At 55.9% G+C, this 18851-nt stretch overlaps 1 protein-coding gene across 1 annotated transcript; it reads right to left on the bottom strand.

Annotated features, from left to right (window-relative positions):
* Positions 1-60: 60 nt before the first annotated feature.
* Positions 61-17507, bottom strand: STX1B (syntaxin 1B). Its single transcript, XM_025415915.3, has 10 exons — positions 17325-17507; positions 9351-9425; positions 9039-9138; positions 8843-8917; positions 6285-6358; positions 5807-5915; positions 5588-5661; positions 3969-4106; positions 3756-3866; positions 61-3401 (listed from the first exon to the last, which is right to left on the bottom strand). Exons 1-10 carry the CDS (start codon positions 17352-17354, stop codon positions 3321-3323), a joined length of 867 nt encoding a protein of 288 aa, XP_025271700.1. The 5' UTR covers positions 17355-17507; the 3' UTR covers positions 61-3320.
* Between the last annotated feature and the right edge of the window lie 1344 nt (positions 17508-18851).

The following is an 18851-nucleotide window of genomic DNA, read 5'->3' as shown; positions in this document are numbered from 1 at the left end:
GGGGTGGGGGTGGGGGGCTCTGGGGACAGGACATGCAGGGTGGGGTGGGGGGGGCAGAATTTTCCTGTGTTTTATCCATTTGCAACTTGGTCACCAATAGAGAGAAATGGGACTCTGAGGGCTAACAGGAGAGGGAGGCCTGGCTCTGGGCCCCCAGCCAGGCCCCAGGAGTCCTGTCCCCTCGGGGAGGAAAAGGAAAGAGCTCTAGAAACCAACGGAGAAACAGAAGGGGCAAGGGCTCATGTCAGCAAACACGGCTACATCACGTGACACGCCAGCGACACGGAAACACACGCCAACGCACACGGCTGCACAGCGGGCAGGGGCAGGGGGAGAAGGGAGCCGGGGGCCACCCATCTTGTCCTCTGCGGGGCGGGCTGGGGGGACAGGGTGAATGCATAGAACACATCATGTACACACGCTCAAGGCGTGGCAAGAGCGTGCATCGACCCACAGGCACATGGGATGGACACGCAGTGTGCTTCGTGAGAGGCAGGGCTGGGGAGGGCAGGGAGGGGGAGCAGCGAGCCCTGGCCAGGCCCAGGACCACCCACAGGGCACACTCGGGCTTAGTGGGCTTAGTGGTGGTAGGTGTGTGGAGGGGGAGCAGCACACACTCGTCCAAGAACATGCAAAAGACACTGGCCCCCAGACAACGTTCCAGGACATGGGTGGACACGGCGGCCCATGAGCAAACACATCACGGGACACGTGGGACTCAAAAGAGCTGGGGTACAGCAGACCCTCAGGGATCTGGTGCAGCTGAGACCCGGAGAGGGGCAGCTATGGGTCTAAGGCCACCAGAGGAGGCAACGGCATCACTCCGGCCATGGCTCTAGCCTTGGCCTTTGTGGCCTCAGGGCTGTGGGAATTCCGGAAACACCTGGGCTGCGAGGGTGTCCTGGCTCGGCAGCAGGAAGGAAAAGGGGTGGGGGTGCTGGGGCCCGTTCTGATGTCCCCAAAGAAGCCTGAGAGGGCAGCAGGAGGGTTGTGATCAGAGACCGGGGGCAACTTCCTGTTCTGCAGGACATTCCTGAAAGGGACAGGGAGGTTCCTCTCTGCAAGAAAGCCCACCTGGGGGGGTTGTCCCATATACAGGCCTCACACAGGCAGGACTTCAACAGCTCAAGTAGGGAAGAGGTCAGCTACACGAGCTGGATGGGAGAGGGAGGGGTACTGTGTTCTGGAAGGCCACATCTGCATTGTCTCCCTGTCTCCGTCTCTCTCTCGCTCTCTCTCTCTCTCTCTCTCTCTCTCACACACACACACACACACACACACGCACACATGCACACATGCACTTACTTCACATGAGGTGGGACCCTGGAAAACCTCCTGCACACACATACCCAAGTCCTTCACTTTGCACACACGTATGTCCCACCCTGGGTGTTCAGTCCTGTACACATAGGTCCTTTGCTCAGGGACTTCTGCCTGCCACCAACCTCGCAAACCCACCTGTGCATTGTGTGTATATTGTCTACATGGTGAGCGAGGCGCTGGCCTTTTCCTTGTCTCAGTCTCAACCCTCGGGGGTGGGCAAAGGTGGGGACACCTATCCCAACATCTAGCAGGCAATGTGCCCCGGGGAGAGGGCACAGGACTCAGCTCCCCAGCCCCGCCACATTGGCCATTTCAGTTTGCCTGAAATTACCATTCCAGTCCCTGAGGCAGAGCCCAGAGCATCAAATGGGGGTGGTGAAGACAAACGCTAGCCTCTCCCAGCTCTGAGGTAAATGTGTGGAAGGCAAGAACGCCCTAATTCTCAATCTGTCTGGGGCAGCCCTCGACATTCACTTCATCAATAACATTTCCCACAAATTGACCTTCCGGGGGCATCTACGTGCAAATGAGTGCAGCCTCTGTGGGCACCACGCCCGTGTCAGCATGCACCTGTGCTCCAGCGGACATGCATGTGCCTGGGTGGGCCTGCTGCATGAGGCCTCCTCAGCCTGGGCCTGTGTGAGCACACTGAGGTATACCAGCTTTCACAAATGAAGGTCTACCCTCTGCAGAGACACAGAGAAAGACTGGCATGTGGGCCTGTGTGCACAGGGGCTCTGAGACCTGGCAGGGCAGGAAACTCCAGTTGCACAATGTTGGTGAAACAGTGTGTAGCCACACCAGATGTTGGTCGGCAGCTGTAGGGAGAGAGGGAGAGGGCAAATACGTCTGGATAAACAAACCTGGATGGCGCACGTGTCTTTAAAGAAGAACACGTGTGTGCATATAATACACAGGCGGGCAAAAATACACTACATAGAAAGCTTCTATACATACACACACACTCACACAGACATATCTACATAGCACAGAAATATAAATTTTTGTCCAGTGCACAACATGGAAGGTTCTGAGGAAACCTATCAACATTTCAAGCACATCTTTGAGACACACACACACACACACACACACACACACATATTCTTCACATTACCTGCTGGGAGAAATGCACATGTATATACAGGCTGAGCTAGGCTGTTTATACGTGTGTGCTTCCACTTACCTGCTTCCACTCACCTTGGTTAGACTCCACAGGCTCACAATGCACAACATGCACATACACACACACACTCCCTGGGGTGGCGAAGCCAGAAAGCTTTGCTCAACATCACACTGGGGTGTCTGCCGTGGCCTATGTGTATCTGGGCCTACCTGGATCCTCTGAAAACGAGTGTAAGCATCTGCACACTCCCAACCCGCCTTATCTATAGCAGATGTGGGGACGGCGGGGATCAGCGGAGGAAGTGCTGTTGTATTGGATTCAAACACTCAAACACAAAATTCCACGCACACAAATTGTGTCTGTGGATCCGTGGCCACACACACATGCACATGCGTGCGCACGCGCGCACACACACACACACACACACACACATCTATTCACAGAAGACAGAGGAGGGCTCGGTGGGCTGCTGTGTTACACCTGGCCACAATCTATACACAACAACCCCAGTGAAGGGGGAAGCTCAGATGACACAGACTTGAGGTGGGGGCCAGAGGGTGATTTGGTGCTTCTACACACATCTACACACATACACACACGCTGGGGTGTCCACACGTCTTGAGCATGTGCCAGCGGCGGCATGCATGATGGTGTGCATGTGTAATCACGCCTGCTGCTATCTACGTGCGGGGGCGGGGGTGGTCCATGGTGGGGGGAGGTCCAGGGACTCCAGGGTCTGACAGGAAGGGGGGAAGGGGGGGCTGCCTGGGTCTGTCTTGGGGGTGAGCCTGGAGCAGGGGAGAGTGAAAGGGGTGGTGGGGGTATTGCTCCCAATGTGGTGGGGAAGGGTCTGGGAGAGAGAGGGGTGAGGGGCCTACAAGCCCAGCGTCCCCCCAATGGATGACGCCAAGACCACCCCCAGCACCACACAGCAAATGATGATCATGATTTTCTTCTGCAGGCAGAAAGGGTGACAGGGAAGAAGGACAAGAGAGTCGGAGAGATAGAGATGGGGGGGGAGGAGCGGGGGGGGGGCGGGGGGGACGATGGGGGAGGAGGTGTGAGGAAAAAGGAGGGGAGAGAAAACAGAAAAAGGAAGAGGTCAGAGCCAGAAATAAGGCCTCCCTCTGGATTTCATCACTCACCTCAGCCCTGGCCTGAGCCCAACCCCAAGAGCTCACTCCAGCCCACCTGCCCCACAGGCTCTCCTGCCCCCCACCAGCCCACTCCCCACCTCCCCACCTCCGACTCCCCCTAACCACCCCCAATGCCATCCTGTCCCAGAGGCCCATCCAGCCCCCTGGCTCACCCTCCGGGCCTTGCTCTGATATTTCACAGCTTTCTTGGTGTCGGACACAGCTCGCTCCACATAGTCCACAGAATGTTCCACGTTGTACTCAATGCGGTCGATCATCTCACCCTGCAGAGGAGACATGCAGAGGATGAAGTGGGGGCTGGGCTGGAGAAGGGGGAACCCCAGGGACCTACAGAAGGCTCCTAGAATGTGCAGGAGGGGCAGTACCTGGCTTTCCACGAGCATGGCCATGTCCACAAACATGTCATGCAGCTCTCGGATGCTGGTTTCCAGTTTGATGATCTCGTTGTGCCTCGTCTCGATCTCATTCAGTGCCTGCTTCGTCATCTGGGAGTCCATTTTGATCTAGGGCAATGGGGGTGGGGGCAGGGGGAGGAGCTACAGATTCCCCTCTTACTCCCGTAAAAGTTTGGATTCTACAGCCAGAGTGGCTGGGTTCAAATCTGTCATTTACTAGCTCTAACTGTGGGCAAATTGTGCAATGTTTCTGGGCCTCAGTTTCCACACCTAGGAAAGGGGGATGATAGCAGTACCCACTTCCCAAGGTTGTTGTGAACTGAGTTAATGTGAAAAGATGTTTAAGTTACAAGAAATACAATTGTCCTGAGCCCACCACCCAGGGCTTCTTCTCTCACACACGTGCACACACACACACACGCACACACACACCAGGGAAGAGCAAAAAAGGTGCAGAGTCATCACTAGTATTGGCTGTTTGGCAAGTGGTCCACTCTCCCTGTCTTTGTTCAATCCGTCCCCTTTGTCTAGTGGGCCCTTTGCCCAACTCACTATGTCCAAATGTTCCTTGTTTCTTAAAGCACAGCTCAATAGCACTTCTCCCAGGAAGCGTTCCCTGATGGCAGTAGTTAACCACTACCTTAGGGCCTGTCAGCAGGGTGCACATCCCTCAGGCAAGACCCCAACCGCCTGCATTGTTGTAATGATGGGTTTCCATTGCAATGATGGTGGGTTCATTGGCAGGGATCAGTTCTGTCCTCTTAGAACCCACCAGGCTCCCCTCTATTCTCAGATAGCCAGCCTGGGCAGAGCTGTTTGGGAGGGCTCCAGGCTAACTGGTCCTAATAGATTTGCTCAAAGCTAATTTAACAAAGATCAGTTCTCGAAATAACAATTTGCTGAAAACTGCTAGACAGTCACTGAACATACTTGAATTCTGGTCTAGAAATCCTAACCAGAGCCACTCTGCCATCAGAAGCGGAGACAGAACTGGGCAGGCTAAGGCAAAATCTACAAAGAGAAAGAAGAACTATAGTAGGGGAAGCCCATCCATTCACATCTAAGATGACTAGGACAGGGCATAAAACTTTAGCAAAACTAAAACTGGTATTTTGTTTTAATTTCATTACATAGGCAAATTAGTCATCTGGTGAAATGACCTGCTTCAGTAGGGAGTAGTGTGTCTTAGTGCTTTAGAGCCCTGACAGGAGACCATGGATCTGAATCCTGTCTCTGAGGCCTTGGGCTAGGTATTTAACCTCTGCGGAGGTATTTAACCTCTCAATCAGATTTCCTCATTGATGAAATCCGGCTCCCTCAGAGGGTGGCGATGAGGATTAAATGAAGTAGCATTTGGTAAACGTAAATATGTAAAGTGCTTAGTGTCTGGCTGGTTTCTCAAAAAGGCTGGCCATTTGTATGGGAGCGCCTTCCTGCTCTTGTTCCCACGGAAATCCCCAGTTCCAGGTCTTGGCGTCCCACTGTTTTTGATTCCAAGGTGGACTTAGGACTTTAGTTTAACCTCAGCTTGGGGAGGGAGGAGAAGTAAATGTTTTCCAAAGCTAGATCCACCCCCACCAGGGACTCACATCATCGGTGAAGATGGCCAACTTCCCGCTCTCCAGCATGTCTTCCAGTTCTTCGTTCGTCGTGGTCCTGCCAGCTGTGGGGAGAAAGGCCTCCCGGCTCAGGGACTGGGCCAGTCTGGGGACCTGAGGTGGTGGGACGGGGCAGAGACCCAGGAGCCCACCCTCCCCCACGGAGAGGGCTGGGGCAAGGCTGGGCGCTCTGCAGCGGGGCACACGCACTGATCTCCAGCTGCCGCTGGATCCGGTCCTTGCAGCGGTCCCGGTACTTGGACTGGGTCGCGTTATATTCGGTCATTACTTCCACGAACTTCCGGGAGAGTGTGGAGTGCTAGGGTGCGGGGACAGACAATTAGGAGGCCGGACGAGGTGGCGAGGAGGCGAGGAGGCGAGGAGCCCAGCGGAGGGATGGGGCTGGGAGAGGGGGCGGAGTTGGCCTATGCGCCCAAGCTCAAACAGGTGCTGGGTCCCTGGCCGCCCGCCCCCCAGGCCCTCAGCCCCCCACGGAACCCCCCAGCCCGCCGCAGCCCCACCGGCGCAGATGGGGCCCTGCTCCGCCCCCGCCAGGACCCCGCCCAGACTCCGCCTTGGCCACGCCCCGCGCCGGCCCGCCCGCTCTCAGTTCGCGGCTCCCCCTCCCCGGGGCTCCTCTCCCTCCGTTTCGGTCCGGTTCCCGCCCCGCCAGGCAACTCCTTCCTACCTGGGTCTTGCGGATGCGCAGGTCCGCGGAGGAACGGTTCAGCCCCTCCTCTTGTTCAATGCTTTGCTCGATTGCTGCGGGAGAGAGGGTGCAGTGACCGGCGGGAGACCCGCGGCCTGTGGGGCGGGGGTCCGGGACATAGGAGGGGTCGACACCCCGAGGCAGGCCTGGGGCCTGTGAAGAGACGTCACACCCATGGCGAGGGCAGACGGTAAAGCATCCAGGGTGAGGGGGCAGGAGGCGGGTGAAGAGAGGGACAGACGTTTCAAGGGGTCCGGAAGGCAAGTAGGAGGGGAGGTTGAGGGTTGGTGGGTCACCAGGCAGAAAGGGGCTACGCTACGTGTTCTGGTGGAAGGATTGGGTCTTGGCGAGTCCCGCCGTGGTAACTCCTGCTTGGTCCCCGGAGGGTCCCCGTTATGTGGGGACCTCGCCACTTCCCACAGCCTCTGGAAAGAGGGCAGGAACCCATCCTGTGGTTTTTCTGGCGGGAGGCAAGCACTTCCAGATGGGTCAGGTTCTAGTGGCCGCCCTTTTCTCAGAAAATTCTAGGGTAAGGGGGTATGTTCCAACAGAAAATAGCTCTCCCCCAGCCCTGCAAGGTGATCTCTGTTTTGGGAATTCCCACTTCTAAAGGATGTTCTGGAAAAGCTCACAGATTAACTGGGATTCCTGCTTCTGGATCATGCACTCCTGACATCTATCATTCAGATTTTCTAAAAAAGAGCTTGCCAGCGATAAGATCTACAGCGCTCTGAAAATGCACAGGGATGAATCACCAGGCCCTCCAGACCTGGAAGGGCCTCCAGACCATTCCTGAGAACATCAGTTCTCTGTTCTGCTGGTAGCAGGGAGGTCTGGGACTGAACAGCATACCCCAGCGCTCCCCTGCCAGCAATGGTGGGCACAGTGACAGTGACACCTGTGGCCCACCGGAAAAGCACAGGAACACACAGCACACCCAGGGATGTCGGAACCTCTGGCCCATACGGAGACCCTATCGTCAAACTTAAGGGTGCAGCCGAACCCTGTAGTGAAAGGTCTTTTACAGGGTCTCATTGACTTCTTACAACAATCCTGAGAGTTCAGTGATACCAGCCCATGGATCACATCAGAAACTGAGTTTCGACTGGGTAACACAACTCACTTAAGGTCACACACAAAACTCCAGGTTCATGCCACCAAATAGCTGGAGAGAAATGGAGGAGAAAAAAATCTTCCCTTTTTCTGGAGGTCTGGAAGGTCAGCTTCTCTACATCCTGCTACTTTTCCTAGCTTCTTTCTTGGTCTATTCCTGGACTCATAATCCATGGAGCCCACCTTATGGTCTTACAGAGAGTGTTGAGGTCAGAGCTCAGTGGGCCCAAAGAAGTCTTTAAGCCCAGGGATTTTTTTAACGGTGTTCCATGGAACCCTGCTTCTGAGAAAGAACCTCAGGGGCTATTGCTGGGAGTAAAGGGGAGACCAGGTGGGGCCCTGGGCCACTGAACCCCAGGACAGCCAGAACAGCTTGTCTTTTACGTGTTGTATATATTGGAGTTCTTTGTAAGATGCCATTTAAGGAAAAAAACATATTTACTATTCCTCCCTCGAAAAAAAGTCAGCTTTGAAATTGCTTCTGTTTTTCTTACTGTACCAGTGAGGAAGCCGAGGGTAGGAATGAGTTGCTGATGGAAGTTGTCCAGAATAGAGCTGATGATGGAAGTTGAACTCCCTCTGCCTGGATTTGGATTTAATGTACTCCCAGCTTAAGTCATTTTCCTTTCCAAGACAAAAGTGTAAAGGGCTTATTTTTACAGATCAGCATTGGAGGCTCACACATGACCTCCCACTGAGTCCAGGAAGCATGGAGTCGCTATTCTTGTCTCTCTGGACCAAGGTTAGTGTGTTCAAGGCCAGGCATCTGACATGGCACCTGTCCCCCCATCCCCACAATGTGCCTCAGACAAAGTAGGTGCTTGGCAAATGTTTTCTGCTACTGAATTACCACATCACGGTAACACTGCTATTCCCCTGGCACCAGCAGACAAGGAGGTTCCCAACCCACAATGCTTTGGGGGAAGGTAGTTATTACCAGCACCCAAGTCCTTAAATTAGAGTGAATACATAAGCATTTGGCAGGTCCCTCCTGAAAGCTTGCCAGCTCCTGATGTCAGCCACACAAGTCCAATCTGTCCTGAGCTGAGGATACCAGTTCAGAAGCATTTGCTGAGCCCACCTACTGGGTGCTTAGCACTATGCCCGGCACCTGTTCTGGAGAAATAAGGATTTAATGAAACTGAAGCCACTTGGAAGACTATATTTTCTGGTGGACCTTCATGCTGGTGGATCCAGCAAAGCTCAGATGCAACTTGGACAGAAAGTTTCCTCTCCCTCATTTCTTTGTCATGTCTGTTTCTCCAAAGAATCTGGAACAAGGGGGGAAATCTGGGGTTTTGTGCTTTCTCACTGTTTAGGAATCTGGGCCCTGGAAACGTGTAGACATTCCTTATAGAAAGGCATGTTTGGTCCAATGAGGGCAGAGTTGTTTGTCTCCTTAGTCTGGGGATTGCATTCCTCACCTTTCAACTTGGACCGAACCTTGTTGGCCGTCTTCTTGATGTCTGCAGTGAGGTCCTCCAGCTCCTGTTTGGTCTCTGAGGGGACAGCCAAAGTGGATGAGATGTCTGGATGGGAGCCCAGACCCCATCCCTCACCCCCACCCCCCACACTGCCCAGCCCCACCCTCCCTTCTAGCCACCCAGCAGCAGTACTCACTCTCATCTGGGTTGGGGGCGGCCAGGATGGCACTATGCTGTTTTTTCACTTGCTCCACATCCTCTGACAGCTTCTCAATGCAGCCTCGGATCTCTTCCACCTGGGCCAGCAAATCAGCTATACCCAGCCAAGTCTCTGAGCCAGGCAAGGGGCCCTGGGGGCTTAGTCAGGGTTCAGGTAAATGGGCCAGAGGCAAGGGATCAGTAGAAGGCCAAGATGCTCCAGGAGTGGAGAGCAGGGGTGGAACAGGGCAAAGGAAATTGTTGGCTGGGGGTCAGCTCCTGAGTCCAAGAGCATCAGAAGCTCGGTTACCTGTTCAAAGAACTCATCCATGAAGTGGTCCCGATCCACATGGACCACCTCCTCTTCATCATCACTGTCTTTCGCCTGGGAGGCAGAGAAAGGCAGATTCCATGAACAGTCCCTACCCTGAATCGGATGCTCCCAGCTCTGGGTTCAGAGCAGAAATCTTGGGAGGGGTCCTATGCAGGGGGCAGGCCACACACAGGTCAAATGCAAGGGCACCATGCAGTCAGAATGAACCCCCAATATCTTGTGAAACAGGGTCCCAGAGGCCAGGTAGCTGAGAGCCCAAAGGACGCCTCGGAGGGAATTAGCAAAAGGCACCCCTTCAAAGGTGGAAGTGGCCCTGTGAAGGCAGTCACCTTGGAGGTGGGTGGTACCCAGGACAGCTGCCATTAACCGGTATCCTCCCGAGCAGCTAAATGTCAGCCTTGCAGGAACTGGCTCTGGGCTCCCAGAAGGGGTTGGGATTAGACACCCAGGAGGCTGACCCTGTCCACTGTCTCCCCAGCCCCTTCTGTCCAGGCCTCACTCTGCTCCCCCATCCCTTTCCCTCCAGCTTCCACCCAATCGGCCACGTCCCCTATGCAAGGTCACTTCACGGCCGGGGGCGGGAGCCAAGTTGAGCAAGCACAGTGAAGCCCTGGGAGGGCTGGAGGAGGGACCCGGGCAGCACCCTGAGCCCCAGCTCCCCGTGCCCGCCTCCACCCCCTCCGCTGCTCTGCCCCTCTCGTGTATTCACTTGCTTTCATCTAGCCTCTCCCAACTTCACACCCACCTACTCTCACTTGCTTGGATTTCCCAGTTGCAACCTGCAGCTGCTCAGCCCTCCACCCCCAGGGCTCAGAGACACAAAGGGATTTACCCACCCACACCGCCACCGCCACCGCCACCGCCAGACAGACCAGTGACACAGACAGAAGGGCTGACACACAAGGCACACAGAAATAGGCCCAATGACGCCCACACAGAGATACGCTGCCACGCTGATGCGCACCCACACATGGCCCCACAGTGAAGCCACTGCTGCCACCCGTGGCCACACAGTCACCCACACCCCCGGGGACGTTTAGGAGGGCCCACTGGGCCCCTTCTCCCAGCCTCCCTGAGCCTCAGGGCGGAACACTCATCCAGAGCCAGGAAAAGAAGATGGGACAGAGTGGGCTCCCCTGTGCTGCAGGCTCCTAACTGGACACACTTCTCTGCTTGGGGCAGAAATCTGAGGATAAAAGCTGAGCCCATCAAGCTTAATTAGAGGCGCAGCCCTAATCAGCCTCAGTGGAAATTGGAACAGAGTTCCCCCTGACTTCCAGAAAGAACCTAGCCCAAACAAGACGGATTCAGACTCCCAGAGCCCAAATGATCTCCAGACAGGACCCCAAAGTGTCCACCTGGAGCACCGCCAGTTGAAACCCAAAGGGAAAGGCTCCCATGGAGCCTCGACAGGGGCCAAGCCGATCGCAGACAGGACCTGATGGAAACCAGACAGGCTCAGACCCAACGAGACTCAGGGCAGACAGATCCCAGACAGCTTGGATCGAACCTAGACAGGGCCAGATGGGACCTGGATGCAACCTAGGCAGCCAAGTGAACTTGAAATCAGCAGAGCCCCAATAGCTCCGGGAGGAGCCCCCGGCTGCACGCTCTTCAGGCCGTGCCGGCTTCCTACCCACATGGAACTTGAGGGATTCTCCCCACAGATGCTGGGCCCCACCCCACGGCAGAAAATGTATTTAGCATTTACATTTAATTTCCAGACAATCGCAAACATCTGCTAGGAAAGGGAGGCTCCTCTGTCTCTGCCCACAGCTGCCCTCAGAAGGCGAATTGGCACCAGGGGGGGCTTGGGTACTCTGAGAGCACTTCTGGCTTCTCAAGTCTCCACCAGACCCAGGGCGGACCCAGGGCTACCCCGACAGACCCTGGCTCCGAGACGCTCAGCCCCTCTCTGAGGAGCCACCGGCTTCCCCTGATGCCCTGTCCTCAAGCTGGCCACCCTACAGGGTCTCCTGCCCCTGGAGCCAAAGCCATTCCTCCTGCCCCTCCCCTACCTTCTGGCCTCTGCCCCTCTGTACACAGGTCTTGAGGTGTCTCTCTGGTCCAGGTGCCCAGAAGCTTTCCCGGTCTTTGTCTCTTCCCCATGCTGACTTCCCACCTTCTGAAGTCTAATTTCCCTCTCTCCTGTTTGTTCCCAGAGCCAGGTCCCTTAGAGTCTACCCTGGGGCATCCCGGGCTGCCTGTTTACTTGTCCTTGAGAAAGGAAGAAAGGTAGAGACCCAAGTATGACTTATTTGGTATAATAATTACAGGGAGCTGAGAGCTAATAATCCTCTACAGTTCACAAACACTTTTACATCTATAATCCCTTTTGATCCTCACCACACGGCCCTGAAAGAAAGGCTGAGCAAATATCATTGCCCCCATTTCACAGATGAGGGAACAGGAGGTCGGGGGTGGGGGGTGGAAGGGAAGTGACCTGTCCAAGGGCACCTCAGCTGGAAATCATAAGCATCTAAATACACCTCCCCCACAGCCCCTTCTAGGGCTCTAGGCCAGGCCACCTCCTTCCAGCAACTCTGCCACTAGCTCTTCTCCCTGTCAGGTCAGCTCCTGCTAAGGCCCAATCTGGTGGGGCTCTGTGCCCTGAAATCCTAGGAAAATATCTTTTAACAGCATCTTCTACGTGGGTCTTACATTCTTGTTATCTCATTGAATCTTTATTTAAACTCTATAAGGACCATTGGCCAGCATAATTATAATTGTGGCAAACATTTACACAGCATGTTATAGTGAGCTGGGCACCGTTCTATGCCTTTGTGAATATTTGTCTACTTAACTCTTACAAAAGCCTCCCGAGGAAGGTATTATTATAGCTCCCTTTTATAGATGGGGAGACTGAGGCACAGAGAGGGTAGAGAACTTGCCCAGGTTAGCAGCTACAAGGCCACATGAGCTTCAGCCTCTGCTGGATGGTAATAATGTCTGCCCCAAACGCGGGGCAGGTGGAGGCAATGAGACGAGGTGGGGAAAATGCCTAATGCTGCCAGAAGACACAGTGTTTGGTGAGGCTTGGCTAGTGCCCCCTGCCCCTCCCATGTTACAGCTGAGGAAACAGGCTCAGAGAGGTTGCCTGACCTGCCGAAGGCTTCACAGCAAAGAAGGCCAGAGGTGGGATGCGACCTGCCAGTGCTTCATCCCAGGCTCCCACCCTGTCCCACTCTGCTTGTCCCCAGCACTGTGGAACTCCTGTGGCCAGGAGAGAAAACCAGGAAGATGGGCTGGGCTGCAGGAAGTGCCCAGATAGGAAGCCAGGCGTCCTACCTCCTCTCGCCCTGCTCTGTGATCCGAGGCAAATCGGAGCCCTTCTCAGTGCCCCCGTTCATCTGCAGAAAGGGCAGGCTGGTGCACCAGGGCCCCCGCCCCCGGCTCTGAGGGGTGCATGTTTAATAATGAGCACGGCCTCCATTCCTGGAAGAAGTTGGCCAGCTTAAAAGAATGCAAGCTGTGGGCAAAAGAGATCACCCAAAAAAAGGTGATCGTAGGTGCATGATCCACTTTATGGACAGTTCAAGCCTCAGTTTCTTCATGTGCAAAATGAAGAACATAAGAAATCTAACACGTGTACTGATTACAGTGAGCTGGGCCCTGTGACCAGTGCTTTGTGTGTCTCGTTTGACCCTTCGAAGCACTCCACGGAGCAGATACTATTCTTATACCCATTTGACAGAGGAGGAAACTGAGGCATGGAGAGATTAAGCGACTTGCTCAAGATGATACAGCAGGTGCTGTCTGGGGTTGCGGCAGGTTGGCACCTGGGTTGAACCCAGGCCCTCCGCTCTTCCTGCTTACCAATTCCTCGGGCACTGGAGAGGATTACATGAGAGAGTGCAGAGGGCCCAGGCACCTTGTGGAACTGCCCTGGGCATTGGAGGCCTCAGATCCAGCTTCAGCCTCTTCCCATCAGAGATACCAGGGGCCCCTGTGTGTGTCGGTGTGGGGAGACAACATAGACAGATGTGTGGATGGAAGGAGAGGGACACAGTGAGCCAGCAAGTCAGGGACCAGAGACAGATGGTGAGAAGGTGACTAACACAGAGGCAGAAAGAGCCTGGTGTTGGGTGACAGAAAAGTCATAGAGTGCGCACGCGTGTGTGTAAACACATGTGCACCCATGCACACGGCATACACGTGCATGCTCCTCAGGGGTACAAGCATCATTTGATCTAGAGGCAGCAGCCTCTCTCCGCTGCACCCCTGCTCCAGTCCATCTGTCTCCTGACTGGGCCCTTCCGCCCTCCCGGCACCCGGCCTTGCCCTCCCCACCACTCCGCCCTCCATCCTGACCCCCCTACTCCCTTCCTCGTCCTCCCTCCGCCCCACTGAGTCATTCATTCACCTAGCGGATATGTCTGAGCCGAGCCAAGTTCTCTGGCTGCTGCTGAGAACACAGTGGTGGACAAGACAGGAAGAAGGTCCTGCCTCCAAGTGGAGGGAGATGAACCCAACGTGAGAGACAGAAACGGCTCTCGGATGATGAGGGAGAGCCTGTCCGGGGGGGTGGGTGACGTTTTAACATTCAATGACACAGAACTTAAGGCGGAGGGAACAGTGGTCCAGGTGGAGAGAAGAGCGCTCAAAACAGGGCCCGGCAGAGGGAACAGCAAGTGCAAAGGCCTCGAAGCAGGGGTGAACTTGGTGTGTCTGCGCCACAGAAATGAGCCCTGTGCAGCGGGCGACAGCAGCCCTTCGCCGGCCCTCCTGGGCCCTGCCCACTCACGCTGGGCCGCTCTTCCCTTCTGTCATGCAGGCGTACCCGTACCAGCTCTAGCCCTTTCGGTGCCTATCCCATGCCCAAGCGCTACACAGATGACTCAGTCTCCGCCTTCAGGGTGCGTGGCTTGTCCCCTACCAGCCCCCATGCCCACCCGGACTCAAATTCGGGCCTCACGTTCCCCACCCCCCAGGCCTCCTGCCTTCCCACTCCACGGTCCACAACGCGACCCCACATGCTTCGCTCTCTCACCAGCCCTCCTCTCTGCCTCACTTGCTCTCCCTTCTCTCCTCGTGAGCCCCATCCTTGGCCCCACCACCCCTTGGGCCCTGGGACCCCAGTCTAGCTGATTAACTCCACTCCAGAGCTGGCGCCCAGAGGTGCTAGGTGAACTAGAACAGAAAACCTTGGTACCACACCAGCTCTGCCATTACCAGCTGTATGACCTTGGTCAGGTTGCCTCTCTGGCCCTCAATCAACTCTAGAATAAGTTAGGGGTTACATCCTGCCCATCCCGGGGTGGGGGCTGAGGTGAGGTTGAAGGGAAATAAGCAAGTCCACGTAGAACAACAAGCACTCATAGAGCACTGCTCTGCCCAGGCCTCTTCTAGGCACTTTTTGCATCTTATCTAATTTCAATCCTTAGGACAACCCTGCGAACAGGTACTATTCTTACTCCCAATTCACATGTGAAGAGGCTGAGGACCAGAGAGGTTAAGAAACTTACCCAAGGTCACACAGGAAGTTGCAAAACTAGGATCTGAACCCAGACAGTCTGGCTCCCAAATCTGTGCCCTCACCGGCTGTGTGATAAACAGATCTGAGAACCCCTTGGGAACACGGAGGTACTGCTGGAAAGATGATCAGGTCCCCTGAGCTGACATCCCCTCCTGCCACTGCCCCCTCATCCCTCTCAGCCTCTCAGAGACCTCTTTACCAGGCCTCTCCCACACTCTGCCCACTCTCCTGCCTTCTAGTCTCCTCGCTTTCAACTCTGGTGGGGAGACCCTTGCACTCCTTGCATCTGGCAGCTTCCCCACCCCCTCCCCAATCTCGTCTCCCTGAGCTGTGACTAACACCAGAGCCATTTACCCAGTTCCCTTTACCCCTCCACACCACCTCCCACCTCCCCCACTGACTGCCCACCCCCTGCAGCCCCAGCAGCCAAGACTCCTTGCCTCTGGGCCGGGGCTCCTTGACCCACTCGGATGAGGACTCCAGGCCGTGCCTCCCCCTCCATCCACATCTTAGAGATTTCCCTCCCTCACTGTAGTTATACCACAATTTCGCCACCACCTCACCTCAACTGCTTTCCGTTTCTCTGGGTTTTGGAGTCATGGAATAGTCTTGGCAGCAGGGGACCTGGGTTCAAATTTGCATTCCTCACTGGAGAGCTGTGTGACCTTGGGCAAGTTATTTAATCACTCCGGGCCTCAGTTTCCTCAGCTATAAGATGAGGTGGTCTCTCACTCTATATACTTTACCAAGAGGTCAGTGAGGGTCTAGTGAGATTATGGGTGGCAACCTGCTTTAAAAACTGCATGGTGAAAGAAGGGGAGTTTGGAGCACCCATGCTGGAGCCAGCCTGCCAGCCTTTTATTGCCTATGTGACGCTGATCAAGTTACTTAACCTCTCTGGGCCTCAATTTCCTTACCTATAAAATGGGTTGCGGCTAAGATCAAAATGGGTAAATATGAATAACACGCTTAGGACAGTATCTGGGACTAGAGGGTTGATTCTTTTTATTATTGTCACTTCACGGTTGCTTGGCCCCATATTCAGTGAAAGTTGAATTCAGAAACCTTTAAAATTCCCTCCTTCAACCACCAGTTTCTCCTTCCTTCCCATTTGTCAGCCCATCTTTCCCAGGAGACAACAGTCACTTTATCTTCGAGCCCCTTCCTCTCATCTTTGTCGCCTGGTTTCCCACGCCCATATCCCAGGGGCTCTCCAAAGACGAGATTTCTACCCGTAGGGTTGAGGCTTCTCTTTCAAAGACCAAAAAAGCAGAGACACATGTCAATTTGCCAGACTGGAAACCCAGATTCCAGTTGGATCCTCCCACCCACTGGCTTGGTGACCTTGGCCAAGCTCCTGCTATCTCCAGACCTCAGCTTCCTCATCTGTCAAATGGGGAAATAACCCTGGGTGAAGGGAGGCAACCAACAGGCTCCTCCTGGTAAAGACCTAGCGCATGAGGATGCATCCTGGCTGAGGCTAGTGCTTTAACACACCACCACAGGCCCTGAGCACACAGCAGGCTGTCAGCTCCCAGCGCCTCCCTGGCCCCCAGGTCATTTCTACAAATCCCCCAACATTCTCCCTACCCTAGAAACCATTCTCATCAAGCCCCCACTCCCCAGCCCCTCCAAACAGCAGCTTTCACTGCGGACATCCATGCGGCCCTCCTCCCTCTGTCACCCAAACACAAACTGCCTTGGCCAGCCTCCTGGAGCTGGGCCTCCTCAGGCCTGCCAAGCAGGAGGCCACAGCAACCTGCCCCTGACTGTTCAGGATGCCCCAATTCCCCCCAGCAGAGCACAGTCCATGTCACACAACCCAATTCCATGGCCCTGTGCATGGAACCTGCTCCCCCCTCCTCTGCATCCCATCTCCCACACCTGGGGTCACCCCATCTCAGGCCCTGGCCCTCTGGTCGGCTCCTGAGGCCACCCCTTCCCTCCTCACCTCTGAGCAGTGCCCCCTCCCCACCGGGAGCAACACACGCGTGCACACACACACACAGACACTTCATTCACTGCCAGGTGTTGGCATCTCTGTCCCAACCTGTGTCCTTCCCCAAGCACCCCCCAAATCTTGGTCCCCTAGACAGCCTGGCTCAGTAACCGCCCCCATCTTTCTAATTCTGCACATCTGCCCAGGGGATGAGAGGACCCTCCAATTCTCTGTTGATATTCACTCTCTCCCCTCCCCAGATTAGACCCCAGGGCCCTCCGGGAAGGTGGGTACCCAGAGCCCCTGAAACCTCTCCTGCCCCCTTGAGTCTTCATGGCCTCCAACCTCTTCCAGCCACTGTCCCCAAAATGCAGGTTCACTGGAGACATCAGGTGCCTCCAGATAGCGGGGTGCCCCTACCACCAACCTCCAGTCCCATCATTTGGCCCCATGTCCCAGCGCCTCCCCCACACCACCCCCACGCGCTCCCCAATATTGGGGTCCCGCCCCCCCATTTCCCCACCCCCAAGCTCACACTCCGCAGCTCCTGAGTCCGATCCTTCATCCTGCGACGGCTCCTCCTCCTCCTCCTCCTCGTCCTCCTGCCTCTGCTGCTGCTCCCTGCCTCCTGCCTCGGTGCTGGAGGCCGGAGTCTGGGGGCGCCGGGGGGCACCGGAGCCGCTGGGGGGGGCCCGCGGGCGGGGGCGGGGCCGGGGGCGGCGGGCCGAAGGCCGGGCAGGGGCAGGGGCCTGGGCCGGGCTCGGCTCTGCCGGGGCTGCGGTGGCGATGCGGCTGCGGCACAGGCTCGGATGGAGGGATGCGGGAGCCGAAGCGCGGGGGAGGGGGGCGGAGGGAGGTAAGGAGGAAGGGAGGGAGGGGGGAACCGGGAGGGGGCGGGGAGCAGGGGGCATGCGCAGCGCCCGGGGCTGGGGGCGCCTGGGGGTTGTAGTCCGGGGGAGGGGGGCCCCCGGGGAGGGGGTGGAGAGGCCCAGAGGCGGGTGGGGAAGGGCAGAGCCGGAGAAGGAGGGAGAGATTCGCAGAAAGACGGAGGAGATGCGGCGGCGGGAGGCAGCGAGCTGCTGGGTGGGGGGTGGGGGGCCGGCAGACAGGGGGTACGCGGGTGAATTCAGGGAATAACCCGGGGAGGGGTGCTGTGCATCCCTTTATACCAGGAGATAGAGGTAGATTTTATGTGTGGTGTCCGCGAGTATCTGTGGGAGCCGGGGCACGACCACCTCTGTGTGTGTGTCCCTGCAGGAGGTTCTTTGGACACTAGAAATAGCAAAACTGACCCTCTAGGTGGCTTTTGTGATGCAAGGAATCAGCCGAGCCTGAGAAGGACAGGGACTTGTTTGTTTTGGGGGTTATTTTGCACAGCCTTCCCCAATCTAACTGTGACAATTTTCTCTAGGCAGCAGTGGGTCTCAGAGCTCTGCTTGTCTACCTCCGAGGACAGGGGGCTCACTACCTTTCCAGAGCCCTTGGCCCATCTTTACATGGCTCTGACTGTTGAAAACGAAATTCGCCCTTATTGGGATAGGAATGCTGGTGTTTCTGAGGGTCCAAGTACCCCTGTTCTTCCTGATGCCCACCTCTGCTCTCCCCATCTCCATATTTTAACATCATGTCAACTACGCTACCCCTGCAGCGGGGCTTTGGCCCCTGCAGGCCTTGAACCTGCTTTTGCCAACTTACCCGACGACCTCCTTGATGCCAAATCCATCGGCCAGTGGTCAGGCCTGACCCTTCATGATCTTTGAACGACATATGACCCTGATGACCTCTCTTGACTCTCAGCCTGCTTCCTGCCTCCCTTCCCACCAACCCCCCAGCCTCTGAACATTGTTTTCCATCCTCCTTCCAGATCCATCCTTTCTCCCACAACCCCTCTACAACCGGGTTCCCTGGGGACCCACCACCACCACCACCACCACCCCGGGTTCTCTTCTCTGCTTTCTTTACTCTATCATTTCCCAGGGTCAGCTGCACCTACTTGCCCGCAGTACCCACATCTGCACCTGCAAGCCAGATCCTCCTCCTCAGAGGCAGCACCTACTATGAG

This window comes from Canis lupus, chromosome 6 (genome assembly GCF_003254725.2).
Source record: "Canis lupus dingo isolate Sandy chromosome 6, ASM325472v2, whole genome shotgun sequence".
NCBI lineage: Eukaryota > Metazoa > Chordata > Mammalia > Carnivora > Canidae > Canis > Canis lupus.
Note: the sequence above shows the minus strand (reverse complement) of the source record. Positions and strands in the feature narration are given on the sequence as shown.

Bases quoted from the DNA above. Each gene is read 5' to 3' on its own strand.
- STX1B (XM_025415915.3), bottom strand. From the start codon at position 17,354: ATGAAGGATCGGACTCAGGAGCTGCGGAGT. The intron at 9,139-9,350 runs GTAACCGAGCTT...TTGCTGGCCCAG, and splicing joins TGGATGAGTTCTTTGAACAG to GTGGAAGAGATCCGAGGCTG. The intron at 6,359-8,842 runs GTGAGGAATGCA...TCTCTCCCGCAG, and splicing joins GGTTCGGTCCAAGTTGAAAG to CAATCGAGCAAAGCATTGAA.